Source organism: Heptranchias perlo, chromosome 2, assembly GCF_035084215.1.
Source record: "Heptranchias perlo isolate sHepPer1 chromosome 2, sHepPer1.hap1, whole genome shotgun sequence".
Taxonomy (NCBI): Eukaryota; Metazoa; Chordata; class Chondrichthyes; order Hexanchiformes; family Hexanchidae; genus Heptranchias; species Heptranchias perlo.
This window is the reverse complement of record NC_090326.1, coordinates 88,174,308-88,200,280: the sequence shown is the minus strand read 5'-3', so window position 1 is coordinate 88,200,280 and position 25,973 is coordinate 88,174,308. Positions and strand designations below refer to the sequence as shown.

General features: G+C 40.7%; 1 protein-coding gene across 5 annotated transcripts in view; it reads left to right on the top strand.

The window, feature by feature from the left end:
• Window positions 1-5,654: 5,654 nt before the first annotated feature.
• tmem106ba (transmembrane protein 106Ba) overlaps window positions 5,655-25,973 on the top strand; it is a 45,307-nt gene continuing 24,988 nt past the window's right edge. Inside the window, exons 1-3 of one of the 5 annotated variants that reach the window (XM_068003954.1) lie at window positions 5,689-5,717; window positions 6,313-6,411; window positions 21,103-21,335. In XM_068003954.1, the coding sequence (XP_067860055.1) occupies window positions 21,116-21,335 (220 nt within the window). In that variant the 5' untranslated portion in view covers window positions 5,689-5,717; window positions 6,313-6,411; window positions 21,103-21,115. The other 4 variants (XM_068003944.1, XM_068003972.1, XM_068003963.1 and 1 more) reach the window with 4 other exon arrangements.

Here is a 25,973-nt window from a genome sequence, read left to right as displayed (position 1 = left end):
GCGTTAGTCCATTTACATATGCAAATGGACTAACGCCTGTTTCAGGCAATGGTAAAGGACGCCTCGCTTGTCCTTACCCCATATGACTGCCGTCGCACTTCCGGTCGTAAGTGTGCATATGCTTCATGCCTGCCATTTTGGGGCCTTAGGAAGCCACATAGCGCCTGAAATACGGACGCTTCATGGCCCAATTTAACTTCCATGGGGTCAAAACTGGCTACTGCTATCTATTTCTGCAGGCTGCAGGGAATACTCATTGTATTCAAGGAATACTCACACTCAGATTGGTTGATATGCATAGATTTATTGCTGCCATAATCCTTGGGTGGAGTCCCATCTAACAGGTCATTCAAAATGTTTGCAACTGATCAAAGGTTAAGCCACTCCATTCAATTGCAAACAGCCTGTGGGGCTGCTTACCTGTTTGTTTGGCAGCTGTATTTGTGTGGCCCAATGCAGTTTTGAATCCTTTGAATGACTGACCACCTAAATAATGGAATTTGAAGCTATATTTTGGGTTGCATTATAACTAAAGACAGTCTAAAGACAGCAGAGGTAAGAGGGTGAGTAAGCAACTATGCGTTAGCATGCAGCCATTTAAGAAATAAAGGAACTGTGCTTAAAAAATCATGATGTGGAGATGCCGGTGATGGACTGGGGTGGACAAATGTAAGGAATCTTACAACACCAGTTTATAGTCCAACAGTTTTATTTGAAAATCACAAGCTTTCGGAGGCTTTCTCCTTCGTCAGGTGAGTGTGGGATTCCATGAAGGGTACCGCATATATAGTACTACAGAAAGCTTGTGATTTTCAAATAAAACTGTTGGACTATAACCTGGTGTTGTAAGATTCCTTACATTAAAATAGATAAGTCACCAAGTCTGAATGAGAAGCATCCTATGTTGCTGAGGGAAGTAAGGGTGGAAATTGCAGAGCTACTGGCCATAATCTTTCAATCATCCTTGGATACGGGGGTGGTGCCAGAGGACTGGAGAATTGCAAATGTTACACCCTTGTTCAAAAAAGGGTGTAAGGATAGACCCAGCAACTACAGGCCAGTCAGTTTAACCTCGGTGGTGGGGAAGCTTTTAGAAACAATAATCCGGGACAAAATTAACAGTCACTTGGACAAGTGTGGATTAATTAAGGAAAGCCAGCACAGATTTGTTAAAGGCTGATTGAGTTTTTTGATGAGTTAAGAGAGGGTTGATGAGGGCAGTGCGGTTGATGTGGTGTATATGGACTTCCAAAAGGCATTTGATAAAGTGCCACATAATAGGCTTGTCAGCACAGTTGAAGCCCATGGAATAAAAGGGGCAGTGGCAGCATGGTTACAAAATTGGCTAAGTAATAGGAATCAGAGAGTAGTGTTGAACGGTTGATTTTCGGACTGGAGGAAGGTATACAGTGGTTCCCCGGGGTCGGTACTAGGACCACTGCTTTTCTTGGTATATATTAATGACTTGGACTTGGGCGCACAGGGCATAATTTCAAAATTTGCAGATGACACAAAACTTGGAAGTGTAGTGAACAGTGAGGAGGATAGTGATAGACTTCAAGAGGACAGAGACAGCACGCTAAAATGGTCTTGCGGCTTGCACAGGGCAGATGAAATTTAACGCAAAGAAGTGCGAAGTGATACATTTTTGTAGGAAAAACAAAGAGAGGCAATATAAACTAAAGGGTACAATTCTAAACGGGGTGCAGGAACCTGGGGGTATATATGCACAGGTCATTAAAAGTAGCAGGGCAAGTTGAGAAAGCGGTTAAAAAAGCATACGGATCCTGGGCTTTATAAATAGAGGCATAGAGTACAGAAGCAAGGAGGTTATGATGAATCTTTTCAACTGGAATATTGTGTCCAATTCTGGGCACCGCACTTTAGGAAGGATGTGAAAGCCCTAGAGAGGGTGATGAAAAGGTTTACTAGAATGGTTCCAGAGATGAGGGACTTCAGTTACGTGGAGAGACTGGAGAAGCTGGGGTTGTTCTCCTTAGAGCAGAGAAGGTTGACAGGAGATTTGATAGAGGTGTTCAAAATCATGTGGGGTCTAGACAGAGTAGATAGAAACTGTTCCCATTGGCGGAACGGTTGAGAACCAGAGGACACAGATTTAAGATAAAACAACCAAAGGTGACATGAGGGAAAACTTTTTGTGCAGCAAGTGGTTATGATCTGGAATGCACTGCCTGAAAGTGTGGTGGAGGAAGATTCAATTTCAAAAAGGAATTGGATTAGTACTTGAAAGAAAAAAAATTGCAGGGCTACGGGGAAAGGGCGAGGGCGTGGGACTAGTTGGTTTGCTCTTGCAGAGAGCCAGCACGGACTCAATGGGCTGAATGGCCTCCTTCCATGCTGTAACCATTGACGGTGTCAATGACAATGCCAAATACATACTTCCTGTTGAGGCATGTTATATGATTCCGTCCTTATAATTTTGAAAACATTCTGATACATTGCATGAGTCAATATATCTCTCATGTAGTTGGTAGTAAGCTGTATGAAAAGGACAACTCCTGCAAATAATTATTTTACTAAAACTAAATTTTTTTATATGCAAAAAGCAGAATGGTTGGCATAGTGAACATGAGCTACTACAGGACATTTTGGATATATCAGGTTTCTCACACTTTCATCTTTTTTTTATTCGTTCATGGGATGTGGGCATCGCTGGCGAGGCCAGCATTTATTGCCCATCCGCAATTGCCCTTGAGAAGGTGGTGGTGAGCCGCCTTCTTGAACCGCTGCAATCCGTGAGGTGAAGGTTCTCCCACAGTGCTGTTCGGAAGGGAGTTCCAGGATTTTGACCCAGCGACGATGAAGGAACGGCGATATATTTCCAAGTCGGGATGGTGTGTGACTTGGAGGGGAACGTGCAGGTGGTGTTGTTCCCATGTGCCTGCCGCCCTTGTCCTTCTCGGTGGTAGAGGTCGCGGGTTTGGGAGGTGCTGTCGAAGAAGCCTTGGCGAGTTGCTGCAGTGCATCCTGTGGATGGTACACACTGCAGCCACAGTGCGTTGGTGGTGAAGGGAGTGAATGTTTAGGTTGGTGGACGGGGTGCCAATCAAGCGGACTGCTTGAACCTGGATGGTGTCGAGCTTCTTAAGTGTTGTTGGAGCTGCGCTCATCCAGGCAAGTGGAGAGTATTCCATCACACTCCTGACTTACGCCTTGTAGATGGTGGAAAGGCTTTGGGGAGTCAGGAGGTGAGTCACTCGCCACAGAATACCCAGCCTCTGACCTGCTCTTGTAGCCACAGTATTTATAAAGCTGGTCCAGTTAAGTTTCTGGTCAATGGTGACGCCCAGGATGTTGATGGTGGGGGATTTGGCGATGGTAATGCTGTTGAATGTCAAGGGGAGATGGTTAGACTCTCTCTTCTTGGAGATGATCATTGCCTGGCACTTGTCTGGCGCGAATGTTACTTGCCACTTATCAGCCCAAGCCTGGATGTTGTCCAGGTCTTGCTGCATGCGGGCTCGGACTGCTTCATTATTTGAGGCGTTGCGAATGGAACTGAACACTGTGCAATCATCAGCAAACATCCCCATTTCTGACCTTATGATGGAGGGAAGGTCATTGATGAAGCAGCTGAAGATGGTTGGGCCTAGGACACTGCCCTGAGGAACTCCTGCAGCAATGTCCTGGGGCTGAGATGATTGGCCTCCAACAACCATTACCATTTTCCTTTGTGCTAGGTGTGACTCCAGCCACTGGAGAGTTTTCACCCTGATTCCTATTGACTTCAATTTTACTAGGGCTCCTTGGTGCCACACTCGGTCAAATGCTGCCTTGATGTCAAGGGCAGCCACTCTCACCTCACCTCTGGAATTCAGCTCTTTTGTCCATGTTTGGACCAAGGCTGTAATGAGGTCTGGAGCCGAGTGGTCCTGGCGGAACCCAAACTGAGCATCGGTGAGCAGGTTATTGGAGAGTAAGTGCTGCTTGATAGCACTGACGACGACACCTTCCATCACTTTGCTGATGATTGAGAGTAGACTGATGGGGCGGTAATTGGCCGGATTGGATTTGTCCTGCTTTTTGTGGACAGGACATACCTGGGCAATTTTCCACATTGTCAGGTAGATGCCAGTGTTGTAGCTGTACTGGAACAGCTTGGCTAGAGACGCAGCTAGTTCTGGAGCACAATTCTTCATCACTACAGCCGGGATGTTGTCGGGGCCCATAGCCTTTGCTGTATCCAGTGCACTCAGCCATTTCTTGATATCACGTGGAGTGAATCGAATTGGCTGAAGACTGGCTTCATGTAATGGTGGGGATATCGGGAGGAGGCCGAGATGGATCATCCACTCCGCACTTCTGGCCGAAGATGGTTGCAAACGCTTCAGCCTTGTCTTTTGCACTCATGTGCTGGACTCCACCATCATTGAGGATGGGGATGTTTACAGAGCCTCCTCATCCCGTTAGTTGTTTAATTATCCACCACCATTCACGATTGGATGTGGCAAGACTGCAGAGCTTTGATCTGATCCATTGGTTGTGGAATCGCTTAGCTCTGTCTATAGCATCTGATGTGGAGATGCCGGTGATGGACTGGGGTTGATAATTGTAAACAATTTTACAACACCAAGTTATAGTCCAGCAATTTTATTTTAAATTCACAAGCTTTCGGAGGCTTCCTCCTTCGTCAGGTGAACATCGTTGGTGTTGTAAAATTGTTTACAATATAGCATCTGAGCCACTCATAACAAAAAGCACTGGAGCAGTGCACATTATCCAACAGCAGCTAACATTTGAAGGTTTGCATTACTTACGTGCATGAGTAGCAGCTTAACAAATGGCTCAACACTGGTTCCTAGTACGTTTTGAATAGCTCAGCTGAACATTAGATGTAATGCATACAATCTTGCAGAGAGTGCTCAATAAAATAGTGCTTGTGAATGTGCTAAATTAAACTTGGGATTTTAATATACCATAAAGGTGCCAAGAGAAATTCTTCCCCCAGGTGTTAAAATTGTTATTGGGTGATTTCTCCCAACTTTGCACAGCTTTAAAGGGGCACTACCTTCAACACAAAGTATTTGACAAATTATTTGTGATAAGGCAGTGAGACGTACCAAAGGATCTGTGCATCGTTTTCATCAGATTAAGAGACAATTGGGAAAAAAAGCAATGCATTCTAGTACAAAATAACAAGTAATTCAGGAATTTTAAGAAAATCAGTGAGATATGGATTTTTTAAAGTGAACACCACGAAAGAGAATCCCTTGAATGGTGACTGACATTTTATCATATCTATCTATAATAACTTGCCTGAGATTCCCATTTGTGAACATCAACCTGTGTATTCATGTTACATTTGTGTGTCTTTTTACCTTCTTACCTTACATCATTTTGACTCAGATCTTAGATCATTCTTATAAGCGAGTCCCAAATCACAGTACCCTGGAGGGTGTCTATCCTTGACTTGAGATCTATGTTAAGTCGGTGTACCTGGAAAATGAACAGCAAACCCTGACTGGGGTTTTGGCTACTGGATTTATCAGATGCCTTTGTAGAATCTCACTTTAGACCTTGAAAATTCTAGATCATCACATTAAGTTTTAAGTTTAAATATCAAGCGAGCTTCAAACAATAAAACGCGTGCCTTGAATTGATGCAAGAATCACTGTGACGTAATCCCATGATCACGTGCCGCCACTCTAACGGCCAACAGGAGAGGGAGCGGGTGCACATACGGGGCAAAAAAAAAGGTAAACATCGTCTGGGAGAAACGGAGTGCGTTTTAAAATTAACGAATTCATATCGCGAGCGGCGGCGGCGGCGGCGGCCTCGCCTCCGACCAACGAAAGAATCTTCAGCCGCTGGGTATCGGGCCGAGGTAGGGTGCGGGTGGCGGAGATTCGCTGATATTAACACCGGCGGATCGACAGACCGACCGACCGCGGCTCCCGGCCCTCCCGGCGGCGGTGCGTGAGCTGCACCCGCCTGTCTCGGAGATTGTGTCGGCGAGCTGCCGCTGCCGCTGCCGCAGGCTGGGGAGGGGGGGTCTGGGCCGGGGTTTGTGCACCGACTCCCGGCAACGCGCAGCCACATTGTCGTCCTCTCCATTTGATGCGCATGTTTGCACGCGTGAGGAGCATTCGGTATTCATGAGGGAGGTGGGAACGGGAAAACTATTCTGGAGTGGCCTTTTTGTTATTAATAGATTGCTGTGTGTTTTTGAGGCTTCTGTCGTCTACGGTGTATTCTACAGGGCACGCCGTGGTGAAGTTAATTTATCGGAGGTTCGTGATTTATCATTTTCGTGTTTTCTCTAATAGACTTTTTCTTTTTTTTTAAAAAAAGGGGTCGAACATAAACACAGCTGTCAAGTCTTTGGGCAAATACTTAATTATTTCCTTGCTTCTAATGCAGTTTTAAAGTGGAAATGTTTAATGACGAAAGGTAATTTGCCAACACTTGCACTCATCTCACTGATCTCATTTGTTGTATTTGTGTAGCTGTGCCTTTTAAAGTTAATGACCTTTTATTTGTAAATTGAGGACGTGTTACCTGATTGAGCATGTTTTGCTCCTGGGAGGACCTTTTGGATGGGTTCAGTGGTTGGGACCTGTACAGAGTTCATTGTATTCGCTGATTCAGCATGAAATTAATCTCATTATGACGAGGTGGGTGTTTTGCCTGTTGCGTTTGAGTCATATATGCAAATGCTCCTAGCCTCAAATTGAGCTCAGGAGTCACTTTAAATAAAGCCAATCAGCTTCTAATCAAATTCAAGAAGACAGAATAACACCTTGTAGCCTTAAAGGGACATGTATCTGGTAGCAGCAGAATAATACATCGTGGGATAATATCCTGTCCTTCTAAAAACAGCACACATGCTGACTTACTCAGATATCTACTAGTCTATATTAGCAACCGCTAGTAGCAAGCTGGTCTGTAGGGTGAGAGTTGCGGTATAGTATGTGATTGATCAGAAGGAGCTGACCCATGCCTCTAGGTAGCTTCTTGTAGTATTACCTCCATTGCCTGAAGGTTAGAAGCTACTGCTGACTACTGAGCTATTGGCAAGCTCTTCTGATTGACTATGCTTTGTTTTTCTCTAAAATGTATTAACATGTTCTTTTCACCTGCTGTTACATTTCATTTATTTGATCCTTTGGATTCTAAGACTGTAACTTAGAAGGCATACATAGTGTGATCATGTCAAGATTCAATCCATTTTATATTTTTCATTCCATCTTATTTTTGGCACTGCCTTTTTAGCTTTTTTTTTTAAGTACATGCATTTTTATATATAGCCATTTCACAAGACTTAGTCCATTTTAATTTCAGACTATTTGAATGTTTATATATTTTTAAACTGCCTTTTACTGAATCCTTAAGTGCTTCATCTTTCTGACTACATGTATTTTCCTAAGCTTTTGTTTTAAATAGGTTTTCTACAGTATAGTAAAATATTAGTTACCCATGCAGCTCCAATTGTTGCAGTAAGTGTTCTAGGAAGCTCAACTTGTTTTTAATCTAATTTTACTAGATTTCATTGTTATTTAACTTTTTTAAAATCACTTTTTTCCTAAACAGAACTCTTCTATTCCTGGCGTTTTTAAATAGGAAATTTTGAAACATATTTATCCTAGAATCATAGGTTACAGCACGGAAGGAGGCCATTTGGCCCATCGAGTCCGTGCCGGCTCTATGCACGAGCAATCCAGCTAGTCCCACTCCCCATAGCCCTGCACATTTTTTTGTTTCAAGTACTTATCCAGTTCCCTTTTGAAGGCCATGATTGAATCTGCCTCCACCACTCCCTCGGGCAGTGCATTCCAAATCCCAACCACTCACTGTGTTTAAAAAAAAAAGTTTTTCCTCATGTCACCTTTTGGTTCTTTTAACAATCACCTTAAATCTATACCCTCTGGTTCTTGACCCTTCCGTGAATGGGAAAAGTTACTCTATCTAATCTGTCTAGATCCTTCATGATTTTGAATACCTCAATCAAATCTCCTCTCAACCTTCTCTGTTCCAAGTAGAACAATCCCAGCTTCTCCAGTCTATCCACGTAATTTAAGTCCCTCATCCCTGGAATCATTCTCGTAAATCACTTCTGCACCCTCTCTAAGGCCTGCACATCCTTCCTAAAGTGCGATGCCCAGAACTGGACGCAATACTCCAGTTGTGGCCTAACCTGTGTTTTATAAAGGTTCATCACGACTTCTGTACTTTTGTACCCTGTGCCTCTCTTTATAAAGCCAGGACCCCGTATGCTTTTTTTAACCGCTTTCTCAACCTGTCCTGCCACCGTTAACGATTTGTGCACCTATACCTCCAGAACCCTCCTCTTCTACCCCATTTAGAATTGTGCCCTCTAGTTTATATTGCTTCTCCTCATTCTTCCTACTGAAATGCATCACCTCGCATTTTTTCGCATTAAACTTCATCTGCCACGTGTTCGCCCATGCCACCAGCATGTCTATATCCTTTTGAAGTCCAACACTATCCTCCTCATTGTTCACTACCCTTCCAAGTTTTCTCATCTGCAAATTTTGAAGTTGTGCCCTGTACTCATAAGTCCAAGTCATTAGTATATATCAAGAAAAGCAGTGGTCCCAGCAGCAACCCCTGGGGAACACCACTGCACACCTCCCTCCAGTCTGAAAAACAACCGTTTAGCACTACTGTTTCCTGTCCCTTACCCAATTCTGTAACCATGTTGCTATTGCCCCTTTATTCCATGAGCTGCAATCTTAATAGCAAGCCTACCATGTGGCACTTTATCAAACGCTTTTTGAAAATCCATATTCACCACATCAACTGTATCGCCCTCATCTACCCTCTGTTACCACATCAAAAAACTCTATCAGGTTAGTTAAACACGATTTGCCTTTAACAAATCCGTGCTGGCTTTCCTTAATCAATCCGCACTCGTCCAAGTGACTGTTAATTCTGTCGTGAATTATAATTTCCAAAAGTTTCCCCACCACCTGTAGTTGTTGGGTTTATCTTTACACCCTTTTGAACAAGGGTGTAACCTTTGCAATTCTCCAGTCTTCTGGCACCACCCCCGTATCTAAGGATGTTTGGAAGATTATGGCCTGTACCTCTGCAAATTCCCCCCCCTTCCTTCCCTCAGCAACCTAGGGTGCATCCCATCCAGACCAGGTGACTTATCTAGTTTAAGTACAGCTAACCTTTCTAGTACTTCCTTCTCAATTTTTAGCCCATCCAGTATCTTAACTATATCTTCCTTTACCAAGACTCTGGCGGTATCTTCTTTCTTGGTAAAGACCGATGCAAAGTACTCATTTAGTACCTCAGCCATGCCCACTGCCTCCATGAGTAGCTCTCCTTTATGGTCCCTAATTGGCCCCACCCTTCCTCTTAATATCCATTTACTGTTAACATGTCTGTAGAAGACTTTTGGATTCCCATTTATGTTGTCTGCTAGTCTATTCTTATACTCTTGCCCCTCTTATTCCCTCTTTCACTTCCCCTCTGAACTTTCTATATTCTGCCTGGTTCCCACTTACGTTATCAACCTGACACTTGTCATACACTGCTTTTTTCCACTTCATCTTACTCTCTGTCTCCTTTGTCATCCAGAGAGCTCTGGCTTTAGTTGCCCTACCTTTCTCCCTCGTTGGAATGCTCCTTGTCTGTACCTGAATCATCTCTTTAAAGGCCGCCAACTGTTCACTTACAGTTTTGTCTACCAATCTTTGATTCCAATTTACCCGGGCCAGATCTGTTCTCATCCCACTGAAATTGGTCCTCCTCCAATTGAGTATTTTTTACTTTAGAGTGGTCACAGTCCTTTTCCATAGCTATTCTAAACCTTATGATACTATGATCGCTGCTCCCTAAATGCTCCCCCACTGACACTTGCTCCACTTGGCCCATTTCATTCCCTCGAACCAAGTCCAGCAATGCCTCCTTCCTCGTTGGGCCGGAAATGTACTGGTCGAGAAAGTTATCCTGAACACATTTCAAAAATTCCTCCCCTTCGTCCCTCATTATTGTTATCCCAGTCTATATTAGGATAGTTGAAATCCCCCGTTATCATTACTCTGTGGCTTTTGCACCCCTCTGTAATTTCCCTGCAAATTTGCTCCTCTATATCCTTCCCATTAGCCAGAGGCCTATAGAATATACCTACCCAGTAGTGTAAAGTATATTGCATTTATGTATATTCTGTATGCATGTATGTATGTACCATTTTACAAGGTTTAACAAGTTTCCTGTGTTTGACCTTCTGTGTTTTTAAAGACATCAGTGGTCTGTAATATCTTAAATAGGATTTTACACAATGGTTCCTATGATGGGGGAAGAGAAGAGGTGGTTCTGTCTGTAGCAGGCAATAAACCAATTTTGAATTTCAATATAGATGAATATATTGGAGTTTGTAGGACAGTGATATTTAGCACTTAGTTTATTTCTTAGGAACATACAAATGCGCATACTTTTTGTGATTGGCTTAGTTGCAGCTAAGTTATCTGCAATTACTAGAAATTCCAATCCATCAGAATGCAACTTTTAAATGTTTGAAACTTGTGTGCCTATGTGCTTTTCCTGGTTGGTCAAACAAAGTACAATTTACAGTTGATTTTTATGACTATTGAAGTACAGTTGATACAAAATAGTGCAGCCTTCCTTGCAAAGTATTCAGTTTGTATGCTTTGCTATCTTAAAAGGGAAGAAATGGTACAGTGGCAGATTTTGCTGTCCAAGTGGTTTCTGTATTTCAAGCGATATTTACCATTCAAGCAAATCTGGAAGCAAATAGAATTACTCGTACATTGAAGTATATTGCATTTCGCGTTGCTGTTCTTGTCTCCCCTGCAAACATTTACCTGAGGAAGGAGGAAGCCTCCGAAAGCTTGTGAATTTAAAATAAAATTGCTGGACTATAACTTGGTGTTGTAAAATTGTTTACATTTGTAAGTTGGGACTTTGGATTCTCTAAAAGCAGCTAAAACTAAATTTAAAAGTTCTTGATTTGTATACAAACCTTTTTAAGAGTACTTTTTTCCCCCTGTTTCTGTTGGAAACTTGTTTAAATACTTGAGTCAAAAATGGGAACATTTATCTGAAAATATAAGAATTCATTGAACATTAAATTTCCACCTATTTGCGTGTTAAGAGCAATTGGCTCTGATCAGAGTAATTAATCTAAATTCAAGGCCCTGTACTATTCTGTGGCAACTCTAAGCCAATTTCTGTTGAAAACTTCAACCAAATGCAGCAGCACATTAAACATAGAATCTACTGCAAAGAAACAGGCCATTCAGCCCAACTGGTCTATGCCGGGGTTTATGCTCCACACGAGCCTCCTCCCTCCCTACTTCATCTAACCCTATCAGCATATACTTATATTCTTTTCTCCCTCATGTTTATCAAGCTTCCCCTTAAACGCATCTAGTCACCTCAACTACTTTTTGTGGTAGCAAGTTCTACATTCTAACCACTCTCTCGGTAAAGACGTTTCTCCAGAATTACCAATTGGATTTATTAGCGTCTATCTTATACTTATGGCCCCAGTTCTTGTCTCCCCTGCAAGTGGAAATATCTTCTCTACCTCTATCCTATCAAACCCTTTCATAATCTTAAAGGCCTCTATCAGGTCACCCCTCAACCTTCTCTTTTTTTTCTTATCTAGAGAAAAGAGCCCCAGCCTGTTCAATCTTTCCTGATAGGTATAACCTCTCAGTTCTGGTATCATCCTAGTAAATCTTTTTTGCACCTTCTCCAGTGCCTCTATATCCTTTTTATAATATGGAGACCAGAACTCTGCACAGTACCTCCAAGTCTAACCAAGGTTCTATACAAGTTTAACATAATTTCTGTGCTTTTCAATTCTATCCCTCCAGAAATGAACCCCAGTGCTTTGCTTTTTTTTATGGCCTTATTAACCTACCTCGCTACTAGTGATTTGTGTATCTGTACTCCCAATCCCTATGCTCCTCTACCCCATTTAGACTCTTATTTTCCAAGGAATATGTGGCCTCCTTATTCTCCCTACTAAAATGTACCACCTCACACTTGTATTGAAATTCATTTGCCAATTACATGCCCATTCTGCAATTTTATCAATGTCTTTCTGTATTTTGTAGCAGTCCTCCTCGTTATTAACTATACCACCCAATTTGGTGGCAAACTTTGCAATTGTACTTCCGAATCCCGAGTCCAAATTGTTTATGCAAATAGTGAACAACACTGTTCCTTGTGGAACACCACTTCCCACCTTTTGCCAATCTGAGTAACTACCTTCAACCCCTACTCTGTTTTCTGTTTTGTAGCCAGCTTGCTATCCATTTTGCTATTTCTCCCCTGACTCCACATGCTCTGACCTTAGTCATGAGTCTACTATGCGGTATACCTCATCAAAGGCTTTTTGAAAATCCAAATATATTACATCTACTGCATTCCCCTTGTCAACCCTTTCTGTTATACTTCAAAGAATTCAGTAAGGTTGGTCAATAATGATCTTCCCTTTTTAAGACTATTATTCCTTATATTTTCAGTTTCTCTGTTTTTCTATTACATCTTTGAGTAAGGATTCCATTATCTTTCCTACCACTGACATTAAACTAATTGGTCTATTGTTCCCTGGACTTGTTCTATCTCTTTTCTTTTAAATATAGGAATATAGGGGAAATCTACAATACAAATAGTACCAACAGTTGTTCAAGAACAAGTGAAAGGGAAAAGTGTAGAGCAGCGGAAAGAAAGTGTACTTTAGGCACAACAGATAAAATAAAAACTAGAAGGCGTAAGGCGATTAACCCAGCATCAAAGCTGAAGGTCAGGCGAGGGTGTGTGGCCCAACTAAGAGTTCTATATACAAATGCACGGAGTATAAGGAATAAATTAAATGAACTACAGGTTCAAATTCAAATTGGAGGGTATGACGTGTCGAAAACTTAAACTTAATGCATTGTATAGAATAAGTAATATTAACACCAAACACTTAAGACAAGCGAGAATTTATTAAGAAACTTGTACAAGTGGAAGAGTGCCTCAAAACAATGGTTGAAGCTACGTCTTCGCTGAGTTCAAGAAACAGCTCCCGTTTATACAGTTCAGTAACGACGCCCACCTGTCATAGAATATGGGCGTACACGTACATTCTTTATTGGCTCAGGTAGTTAGTCAATCAAAATGGGGAACCCACCCTCTGGTTCCCATGGCTGTCTCGATATTTTGGATGCAGGCCTGGGAAAGTGCTTTTTCCCTAAGAAACTGTCTTTTTATTATCAGTAAGTCTATAGCTAGTCTCAAGGCTATTTGGTCATTCATTTCTGTTAGTCAGACAGCTATCAGCATGAGAAAGCTCAAAGTAATCACACAATTGTGCTTCTATGTGTTTTCGTGAGAAACTATTGTGCGCTTTAAATTGAATTAGCTGGTCAGTTAATATGGTCAAATATCCATCATGCATTTCTACATTCGTGAGTTAGGTGTATTAGAGAGAGTTAATATGGTCAGGGATCTCTTTATGCATTTCCACACATGATAGCTATTACTGAGACTTGGCTGCAGGATGGTCAGGATTGGGAACTAATTATACCAGGTTATAAGGTCTACAGGAGAGATATGGAAGAGGGGGAGGAGTAGCCTTAATGATTAGAGATAAAATCACATCAATGATAAAGGGGGATATAACGAGAGGTAAGCAGCCAACAGAGACCTTATGGGTTGAATTGAGAAATAGGAAAGGATCTAAGACTATAGTGGGAGTTGTATATAGGAGCCCTGGCAGCAGCACTGAAGTGCTAGATTGTATAAATGCAGAGAATAGACAAGCGTGTAAGAAAGGCATAGTGGTCTTAATGGGGGACTTTAACCTTCACATAGATTGGGAAAAGCAGACTAGCAACTGTCAGAAAGGTACTGAATTTCTTGTGTGTCCGGGATAGTTTTCTACAGCAGTATGTCCTAGAAGTAACAAGGGGGCAAGCCATTCTAGATTTAGTAACGAGTAATGAACCAGATTTAGTTAACGGCTTAACTGTGCGTGAACTTCTATCCAATAGTGATCATAACATGATCGAGTTCGATGTAGTGTTTGAAAGGGAAAAAAGTGAATCAGCTGCTAAGATTCTAGACTTGGGTAAGGCTGACTTCAATGGGATGAGACAGAGACTGTCCACGGTAAACTGGTCAAGTCTGTTAATGGGTAAAACGACTGATGATAAGTGGGAAATGTTTAAAGAAACTTTTAACATGATACAGAATCGGTTTATACCCCTGAGGGGCAAGAACTCTACTTGCCAAAAAAAAACAGCCTTGGACAACTGAAGAGGTAAGGGACAGTATAAGACATAAGGAAAGGGCATACAAAAAGGCAAAAAATGGCACAGATCCTGGTGAATGGGAAAGATGCAAAGATCAACAAAGGGTCACAAAACAGATAGTAAGGGCTACAAAAAGAGAGTATGAAAAGAAACTCGCAAGGGATATCAAAAACAATATGAAGAACTTTTATAGTTATATTAAAAAGAGGGTGGTCAGGAGCAGTGTTGGCCCTTTAAAAACTGAAAGTGGGGATATTGTCATTGACAATGGGTAAATGGCGGACATGTTGAACAATTACTTTGCGTCAGTATTTACAGTCGAAAAAGAGAATAGCATGCCGGAAATCCCAAGAAAACTTATATTGAATCGGGGACAGGGACTCAATAGAATTAACATAAGTAAAGCAACAGTAATGAAGAAAATAATAGCACTAAAGTGACAAATCCCCAGGACCAGATGATTTCCATCCTAGGGTTTTAAAGGAAGTAGGTGAGCACATTGCGGATGCCCTAACTATAATCTTTCAAAGTTCTCTAGATTCAGGAACTGTCCCTCTAGATTGGAAAATTGCATGTATCACTCCGCTTTTTAAGAAGGGAGAGAGAGGGAAACCGGGGAATTATAGACCAGTTAGCCTAACATCTGTTGTGGGGAAAATGCTGGAGTCTATAATTAAAGATAGGGTGACTGAAAATTCTCGGTGTTCAGTTAATCAGAGAGAGCCAGCATGGATTTGTGAAAGGTAGGTCGTGCCTGACAAACCTGATTGAATTTTTTGAAGAGGTGACTAAAGTAGTGGACAGGGGAATGCCAATGGATGTTATTTATATGGACTTCCAGAAGGCATTTGATAAGGTCCCACATAAGAGACTGTTAGCTGAGATAGAAGCCCATGGAATCGAGGGAAAAGTACGGACTTGGTTAGGAAGTTGACTGAGCGAAAGGCGACAGAGAGTAGAGATAATGGGAAGGTACTCACATTGGCAGGATGTGACTAGTGGAGTCCCGCAGGGATCTGTCTTGGGGCCTCAATTATTCACAATATTTATTAACGACTTAGATGAAGGCATAGAAAGTCTCGTATCTAATTTTTCTGATGACACAAAGATTGGTGGTATTGTAAGCAGTGTAAATGAAAACATAAAATTACAAGGCGATATTGATAGATTAGGTGGATGGACAAAACTGTGGCAAATGGAATTCAATGTAGACAAATGTGAGGTCATCCACTTTGGATCAAAAATGGATAGAACAGGGTACTTTCTAAATGGTAAAAAGTTTAAAAACAGTGGCTGTCCAAAGGGACTTAGGGGTTCAGGTACATAGATCATTGAAGTGTCATGAACAGGTGCAGAAAATAATCAAGAAGGCAAATGGAATGTTGGCCTTTATATCTAGAGGACTAGAGTACAAGGGGGCAGACGTTATGCTGCAGCTATACAAAACCCTGGATAGACCGCACCTGGAGTACTGTGAGCAGTTCTGGGCACCGCACCTTCGGAAGGACATATTGGCCTTGGAGGGAGTGCAGCGTAGGTTTACTAGAATGATACCCAGACTTCAAGGGTTAAGTTACGAGGAGAGATTACACAAATTGGGGTTGTATTCTCTAGAGTTTCGAAGGTTAAGGGGTGATCTGATCGAAGTTTATAAGATATTAAGGGGAACAGATAGGGTGGATAGAGAGAAACTATTTCCGCTGGTTGGGGATTTTAGGAGTAGGGGGCACAGTCTAAAAATTAGAGCCAGACCTTTCAGGAGCGCGATTAGAAAACATTTCTACACACAAAGGGTGGTAGAAGTTTGGAACTCTCTTCCGCAAATGGCAATTGATACTAGCTCAATTGCTAAATTTAAATCTGAGATAGATAGCTTTTTGGCAACCAGAGGTATTAAGGGATATGGGCCAAAGGCAGGTATATGGAGTTAGATCACAGATCAGCCATGATCTTATCAAATGGCGGAGCAGGCACGAGGGGCTGAATGGCCTACTCCTGTTCCTATATTCCTACATTAGCTGTCCGCCAATGCTCTAGCACTATTCACTTTTCCAATGAATATTTATATGTAATAGTGCCTCTGCTATCTTCCCAAATTTCTTTTAATATGCGTGGATACAATCCATCCGGACCAGGGGTTTTATCCTCTCTACATTTGATTAGTTTATCAATTATCTCCCCCCTTCCTATCTTAAATGTCTTTATCATCTTTGATCTCTTCTAATGTCATGCCCACCATGTTAGTTTCCCTGGTAAATACTGAGGCAAAGTAATTATTTAATATTTCTGCCATTTCGCTGTCATTACCTGCAAGTTTATCGTGTGCATCCTTTAGTGGCCCTATCCTGATTTGGTTATTTATGTCACTGTAGAGTACTTTACTATTTTTATATTCCTTGATAATTTAATTTCGTAGTTTCTCTTTGCATTCCTAATTACTTTTTTGACTTTTTTCCTACCTTTTTTGTATTCCCTTTTGTCAGCCTCTCCTTTGTTGTCTGTGTACTTCGTGTATGCCTTGTTCTTTAGTTTCAATTTTGCCCTTATTTCTTTATTCATCCATGGTGTGTCATTACTGGCTAGCTTGTTCTTGCTTTATAGTGGATATATTTCTCCTGGACTATTGATCATTTTAAATATGATTTGGGGACATCTCAATCTGAATATATATATATACTTTAAATACTGTATAAAAAGGTATTGAACTAGTGACTTTGTTTAGAAAACGTGCATTTTAAACTGCTTAAAAGCATGTATGTCATACCTTGCACATTCTCACTAAACCAGACTTGAGTTTATCCAAAACTATTTTATTAAGGATTTAAAATCAAACAAGTTGTAGGCTTTGAGTTCTTATGTGCTGCTTATCTGTTTCCACAAAAAGCTGTTACAATACCGAGATGTCTAACAAACCTTCTAGCCAGGTGAAGCAGTTCAAGTGGCAGCTAAATATTTTAGTAGGTGATCCATAGCTGATCTGCCAATACCTGATGTTCCGAACTTGAATGGTGTTACCTGACACTAATGTTCTAATCCCCATTGATTTGTAGTTTGTTAATCGGGCATGCATGTCATACCTTGCACATTCTCACTAAACCAGACTTGAGTTTATCCAAAACTATTTTATTAAGGATTTAAAATCAAACAAGTTGTCGAGTCCCCACACATTTCACACTTTGTGCACTTCAGATGCAGAATAGTCCAAATTGTAAAAAGAATGCTGATTGAGAACCGAATAATTAGGGCGGTAGAGAAGGCTTTAAACTAAATAGAGGGGGGGAGGGCTCAGGTAGGGCGAAGTTTGGATTGATAAAGAGAAAAGACAAGGAAGTAGTACAGGAAAGTGATGGGAGTAATGATAAACAGTGTGTGTCAGGAAGGGATAGAGCGTACCAACATAAGAGTGCACTAGCAAATGGGGCTGGGGTAGGAAAGAATGGTAAAAAGACAAAATTAAAGGTTGTTTATCTGCACGCAGCATTCGCAATAAGATAGATGAATTGACGTCACAAATAGAAACAAATGGGTATGATCTCGTGGCTATTACAGAGACGTGGTTGCAAGGTGACAAAGGTTGGGAGCTAAATATTCAGTGTTATTTAACATTTCGGAAGGATAGGAAAAAAGGTAAAGGTGGTGGGGTAGCTCTGTTAATAAAGGATGAAATTGGTATAATAGTGAGAAATGATCTTGGCTCAGAAGACCAAGATGTCGAATCAATTTGGGTGGAGGTAAGAAATAGCAAGCGAAAGATCACTGGTGGGAGTAGTATATAGGCCCCCTAACAGTAGCTACACTGTAGGGCAAAATATTAATCAGGAAATAAGAGGGGCTTGTAAAAAAGGTAATGCAATAATCATGGGCGATTTTAACTTTCACATAGATTGGACAAATCACATTTGGCAAAAATAGCCCCGAGGAGGTGTTCATAGAGTGTAAAAGGGACTATTTCTTAGACCAATACGTCGGGGAACCAACCAGGGAACTGGCCGTTTTGGATCTGGTAATGGGTAACGAAACAGGATTAACTAATGATCTCAAAGTAAAGGATCCCTTGGGAAGCAGTGATCATAACGTGATAGAATTTCACATCCAGTTTGAGAGCGAAGATCTTGGGTCTGAAACTACTGTATTAAACTTAAATAAGGGCAATTATAAAGGAATGAGGGTGGAATTGGCTCAAGTGGACTGGGTAAACAGATTAGATGGTATGATAGTGGATAAGCAGTGGCAAACATTTAAAAATATATTTTATGACGCGCAACAAAAATATATCCCTGTTAGGAGGAAAGACTCCACAAAAAGGGTGAACCAACCATGGCTACTAAGGAAGTAAAGGATGGTGTCGGGTTAAAAGAAAAAGCATACAACATGGTAAAGATTACTGGTAAGCCCGAAGATTGGGAAAACTTTAAAAAAACAGCAAAGGATGACTAAAAGAATAATAAAGAGGGAGAAAATAAATTGAGAGTAAACTAGCAAGAAATATAAAAACTGACAGTAAAAGCTTCTACAAGTATATAAAAAGGAAGAGGGTAACTAAATTAAACATTGGTCCCTTAGAGGATGAGACTGGGGAAATAATAATGGAAAACAAGGAAATGGCAGAGGAATTGAAAATATATTTTGTATCTGTCTTCACAGTAGAAGACACTAATAATATACCAATAATAGTAAAAAATCAAGGGGCAAAGGGGAGGGAGGAACTAAAAACAATCACTATAACTAGAGAAAAAGTACTAGGTAAACTAATGGGTCTAAAGGCTGACAAGTCCCCTGGACCTGATGGCTAGCATGCAAGGGTCTTGAAGGAAGTGGCCTCCGAGATAGTGGATGCATTGGTTGTAATCTTCCAGAATTCAATAGATTTTGGAAAGGTCCCAGCAGATTGGAAAACCGCAAACGAAACACCCCTATTCAAGAAGGGAATGAGACAGAGCAGGTAACTATAGACCAGTTAGGCTAACATCTGTCATTGGGAAAATGCATTATTAAGGAAGTAGTAGCAGGACATTTGGAGACTCATAATACAATCAAGGAGAGACAACATGGTTTTATGAAGGGAAAATCATGTCTGACAAATTTATTAGAGTTCTTTGCGGAAGTAACGGGCAGAGTGCATAAAGGGGAACCAATGGATGCAGTATATTTGGATTTCCAAAAGGCATTCGATAAGATGCCACATAAAAGATTACTGCACAAGATAAGAGCTCATGGTGTTGGGAGGTAATATACTGGCATGGATAGAGGATTGACTAACTGAAAACAAAGAGTCGGGATAAAAGGGTCATTTTCAAAATGGAAATCTGTAACTAGTGGGGTGCCGCAGGGCTCAGTGCTGGGGCCTCAACTATTTACAATATATATCAATGACTTGGATGAAGGAACAGCGTGTCTTGTGGCCAAATTTGCTGATGATACAAAGATGGGTAGAAAAGCAAGTTGCGACGAGGACAGTGCCTGCAAAGGGATATTGACAGGTTAAGTGGGCAAAAATTTGGCAGATGGAATATAATGTGGGAAAATGTGAAGTCGTCCACTTTGGGAGGAAAAATAAAAAAGCAAAATATTATTTGAATGGAGGAATACTACAAAATGCTGCGGTACAGAGGGATCTGGGTGTCCTGGTATATGAAACATAAAAAGTCAACATACAGGTGCAGCAGGTAATCCGGAAGGCAAACGGAATATTGGCCTTTATTTCTAGGGGGATGGATGCAGGGAAGTCATGCTACAACTGTACAGGGTGCTGGTGAGACCACACCTGGAGTACTGTGTACAGTTCTGGTGCCCTTTTATTTAAGGAAGGACATACTTGCATTGGAGGCAGTTCAGAGAAGGTTCACTCGGTTGATTCCGGGTATGGAAGGGTTGTCTTATGAGGAAAGATTGAATAGGTTGGGTCTATACTCATTGGAGTTTAGAAGAATGAGAGGAGATTTTATCGAAACATACAAGATTCTGAGGGGACTCGATAGGGTAGATGCTGAGAGGACGTTACCCCTCGTGGGGGAATCTAAAACTAGGGGGCATAGTCTCAGAATAAGGGGTCGCCCGTTTAAGACGGAAATGAGGAGGAATTTCTTCTCCCAGAGGTTTGTGAATCTTTGGAATTCTTTACCCCAAAAAGCTGTGGAGGCTGAGTCGTTAAATACATTCAAGGCTGAGTTAGACAAATTTTTGATCAGCAAGGGAGTCAAAGGATATGGGGAAAAGGCAGGAAAGTGGAGTTGAGGTAAAAATCAGATCAGCCACGATCTCATTGAATGGCAGAGCAGGCTCGAGGGGCCGAATGACCACCTATTGCTTCTATCTCTTATGGCCTTATAGAAGTGTATATAAAGAGGATGGAAGATTGGTTGCTGACATCAAAACGCCAGGCACTCATACCCGCTCGTTGATTCTAATACAGTTACACTGGGGAAAGAAAACGGGAAGAAAAGGTGACAAGGAAAAATTTCTGCAGAAGTTACTAAATTCTATGACTCTTTGTCTAATTACTCTGTTCTGGCTAAAGTTTATGAATGTTTGAAACCAATAAACGAGCAGTTTGATTGTCCCATATGTAAATATGGAGCCCCGTATAAATTAGATTGATGGTCAACAGTTTGCTAACATCGCTTTAGTGAAACAGCTGTCTTGATGGTTTTAACCCATGGTAATGATGCCTCTGCTATCATGGTTTTACAAATTCTTCTTGATGTATCAATCCTGTTTCAGTTGGAGTTTCAATTAGAGATATACAAATGAAGATTATGTTTGCTACTGGATTTATTGGTAGAGTTTCTGGGTCCCATGTGTACTTAAGTTAACAACTTGCTTTTAATCTTTTTCCCTCAAGTGATTATTGAACCATGGGGAAAAATTTATCTCGCTTACCACTGCACAAACACATGAGTGAAAGCCGGGAGTCCTGCACATCAATTACGGACAGGGATAAACTGGATATTTCAACCAATCACAGTGAAGACTCTGGTAGAAATGGGGATGTTTCACAGTTTCCGTATGTGGAATTCACAGGTCGAGACAGTGTTACCTGTCCAACATGTCAAGGAACAGGAAGAATTCCAAGAGGTGAATATTGTCACTCACTTTAGAAACTTTCATGTACCTACTGTACAATTTGCCTATTGACCTATAAAAGAAAATTGCATGACTACATCTGAAGTATTTTATAAAGTGGACAAGTTCACTTTAGCAGCTACTAAGGGTTTTAATTGTACTGTTTGGTGGTTGCTAATGCATACCTGTCTGAGGAACTTAATACTACATTCCTGTAGTAGACATTTAAGCTTACGAACTGCAGGTTGGGATAGAATTGAGCATCTCAACATGCAGTCTTGGCATTCACTTGTCATATTGTAATGGCATCTATTGTAAACCTAGTTTAAAAATGTTATAAACTTGGAAGAATACTATTATTGTCGTCCTGCTTTCCCACAGATGTTTATTTTTCAGGGCTCCCTCTATATGTTAATGGTAAATCTCTTTTGCACAGTATTTAAGGTATATCACTCTGACATTTTACATTTGGGTATGTTCTTAAGATGTTGTTGGTTTGTATAGGTTCAATCCATTGTAAATTTGGATTCGATTTGAGATTTTTTAACTTGGTGTCAATTTGAAGGTGTTCTCCAGTTAATCCTTTTGGCTGGAAAATTAACAGAATCAATAGATAAAATACACACAGAATAGACCTGAAATTACCAAAAGAAAGTGCTTCTGTATTAGCAAGTCTGGCCCAGTGTGCTTTGGTTTTTGCTGGTTTGTGCAGACCTTTATCAGACATTGGAGAATATCACAGCCAGCAGTCACTGTGTGGTTTAACATGCACATTGTGTTTAAGTCACTCAAGGTAGGAAATATCACATTTAAAACTTCAAATGTCTGGTTTTCTTTGAAAAGAACTGTCATTTATATAACGCCTTTCACAGCCAGCAAATTAGTTTTGAGTTGTAGTCACTGTTATTTTGTAGGCATACACAACAGCCATTTTTCACACAGCAAGATCCTACAGCAAGCTAATGAGATAAATGACCAGTTAATCTTTTTTTGGTGGTGTTGATTGAGGGATGAGTCTTGGCCAGGACACTGAGAACTCCCCACTCCTCTTCGAATTGTGCTATGGGATCATTTATGTCAACCTGAACAGACAGATGAGGCCTAGGTTTATTATCTCATCCAAAAGCAGCACTTCTGATGATTTAGCACTTCTTCAGTACTGACTTGGAGGTGTCAGCCTAGATTATGTGCTCAAATCCTGCAGTGGGTCTTGAACCTACAACCTTCTGACTTAAGAGGCTAGATGCTGTCAATCCAATAAAGTTCAACATAAACCTGATGAGCAAAGCCTGTAAGGTGCTAATTTAACCGTTCCAATAATGTCTGCTGGAATACAGTAAAAGTCAATTCCTTTTTGAATAATGAATCTTTAATTACACTGCAACCGCTTTCTCCTTTTGCAGTCTCCAAAACTATCTGTCATTTTGAAATCAAACTGTCATGCATTTGACATAAGCCTATGATCTCCAGTCCATTCTCTCAGATCCCAATCTTAGGATTTGGGGAGAAACTGGACAACTGCGACAAAGTTCAGTTATCCACTGAATGTCCTTTTGAAGTCAACAAGACTATATCCAGCCATATAATTGACCATGCTTAACAATTTTCATTTCAAATGTAAAAACAGCTCCATTGAACACCATTTCCTACTGAAGCTTAAGATGTATTTTGACAACTTGTGAAACATCATGCAGATATAATGAATAAACCATTACCTTTTCAGGGTAACAGATTAAGTGAGTTATTTATGTTGAAACTGCCATTAACATTTTAAAATGTTAATGGCCAGACTTGCTAATACAGAAGCACTTTCTTTTGGTAATTTCAGGTCTATTCTGTGTGTATTTTATCTATTGATTCTGTTAATTTTAAAATGTTAATGGCAGTATTAAACTTGTAATGGGGACGCAGGACCCACACCATGTGAAGCCTGACTTTATTTTTGGGTGTAACGGTGGACAGATGGATCTCTGTCCTCCTGCCTGTACAACCACCAATCTGCTTTGGCATTGGTGGTTTGTACGTACCTTCACCCAGAATTGGGGAATGTCCTGGCCAACAGTAACCGCACGTGCAGTATTTACACATGTGCAATTGCTTTAAACAAAAGATAAATATATTAAGATAGGTTCCAATGTAGTAGTTAGGTGATGAATGTTTCAAAGCCCTGTAGATTACAGCGATTTAAGTATGCACAGTTTATAAGGCTTTGGCATGAAAAACCTTGGTCATAGAGCAACTAAATAGTGAAAGGGAAGAAAGTTCAGTCCAAAGTTTCAAAGCATACTTATTTAAGGCTCATGAAAAGGGAGATGGGGGCAAATAAAAATATTGAACATGCATATTTACATTTTATTCATGGTTTTCCGGCTATAATGTAAATGGTTCGGGGAATTTTGCTATAATCTATGAAGTTGGATAAAATTTGAAAGGGTTTGTATAAAGCTGCAATAGTAAATGAGTTTTAAGTTTAACATTTAGGATACCCAGTGTCAATATGTTGGGAGAAACCTGCTGTGTCATCGTTCCTCTTTTGAGTTCTTTCCTCTTCGAGGCTAGACTGAAATTATACTACACATGTTGCTCATATTTTCTGGTTTAGCTCTGAAACTAGAAACTCAGCCTCTAAACCTCTTCTTGTTGGCATGTTTTCCAAAATACAAACCGTATGATTTTAATAACTGGATCTATTAAAAAAAATGTTATTTTTACAGGTATTTATGGTCATTTTTTGAAATGAGCTTAGTGGTTGTAACATAAAACCTGTGTACATTGCTGAGTGCATGTTTGATCAGGAAGCTTGCAGATGATACAAAAATTGGCCATGTGGTTGTTAATGAGGAGGAAAGCTGTAGACTGCAGGAAGATATCAATGGACTGGTCAGGTGGACAGAAAAGTGGCAAATGGAATTCGATCCAGAGAACTATTAGGTAATGTATTTGGGGAGGGCGAACAAGGCAAGGGAGTACACAATAAATGGGAGGATACTGAGCGGTGTAGAGGAACAGAGGGACCTTGGAGTGTCCACAGATCCCTGAAGGTAGCAGGATGGGTAAATTAAGGTGGTTAAAAAGGCATATGGGATACTTTCCTTTATTAGCTGAGGCAGAGAGTATAAGAGCAGGGAGGTTATGCTAGAACTGTATAAAACATTGGTTAGGCCACAGCTTGAGTACTGCATACAGTTCTGGTCACCACATTACAGGAAAGATATGATTGCACTAGAGAGGGTATAGAGGAGATTTACAAGCATGTTGCCAGGGCTGGAAAATTTTAGCTATGAGAAAAGATTGGACAGGCTGGGGTTGTTTCCTTTGGAACAAAGGAGGCTGAGGGGAGATTTAATTGAGGTTTATAAAATTATGACTGGACTAGATAGAGTGGATAGGGAGGACCTATTTCCCTTAGCAGCGGAGTCAGTGACGAAGGGACATAGATTTAAAAGTAGAATGGATTGGTAGAAGGATTAAAGGGGAGCTGAGGATAATTTTTTTCACCCAGAGGGTGGTGGGTGTCTGGAACTCACTGCCTGAAAGGGTGGTAGAGGCAGAAACTCTCAACCAATTTAAAAAGTACTTGGATGAGCACTTGAAGTGCCGTAACTTACAGGGCTACAGACCAAGTGCTGGAAAGTGGGATTAAGCAAGATAGCTCTTTCGGCTGGCACGGGACACGATGGGCCGAATAGCCTCCTTCTGTGCCATAATTTTCTATGATTCTATGCGCAATAAATTTATTAGGGTCTTGTGAAGGAACTAATACAATAAAAATGTTGGATGTGCAATGTTTGTGTCAAACAATTTCCAACAATACTTGTAAAACTTTACTTGATTGGATGCCAAACAAGGTAAGCCTTTCTAGCAATCACTTTTATATTTAAAAAAAAACAAATACTCGTAGTGAGTGAGTTTGTGAGAATTGGGCATACTGCATTGTTGGAGAAGAATCTAGGAATACTCTAATCTGACTCCTTCTTCTACAAGAAGTAGCTGGAAATGTGCCTCCTGGGCAAGTTAGGATTTTTGTTGAGCTGTTTCGCACAAAGGTTGTTTTTTGGTATTTATAATGAAGTTGCTTTTTGCTTGCCTGAGCAATACTGAAAGATCATGATTAAAATTGCATTGTGACAGGCTTTTTTCTTTCATTACCACTAACGAAATCAGATTCTTTGTAGATTTTAAAAACATTAATTCCTGGGATTTCTTTACCCTGTGGAAAAACAATAATGAGGGAAAAAAGCTTTTCTGATGGATATTTTTCCCTAACCGAGCAAAATTTTGCACTTTTTCACTAGTTGTAATAAACCTGTAAAACAATAGGAAAATTGTTTTTATTAGTCAGTCTCACCTGGCGTTTCACATGGGGAGTCAAGTGTAGTCTTCAGGTGGAATGGCATTAGAGGTTGGGGATAATTGGACCAGATGTGGATTTTGTGCCCATTTTAAAGTCATACATTCTGTCCCTTTTTTGTATAATATTTTAATTTCATATTTTTCATAGTTACATTAAACTTACAGCAGCTTGGGAAGCAGAGAAATAAAGTTGGTTGGATTGTATGAGTTCGTCTGCAGTACAGGCTGAGGAGCTGGGAGATGCAAAACCGTGGTGTTACAGTGCCACCACTGGCAGATGGGTGGAGTTACATAACA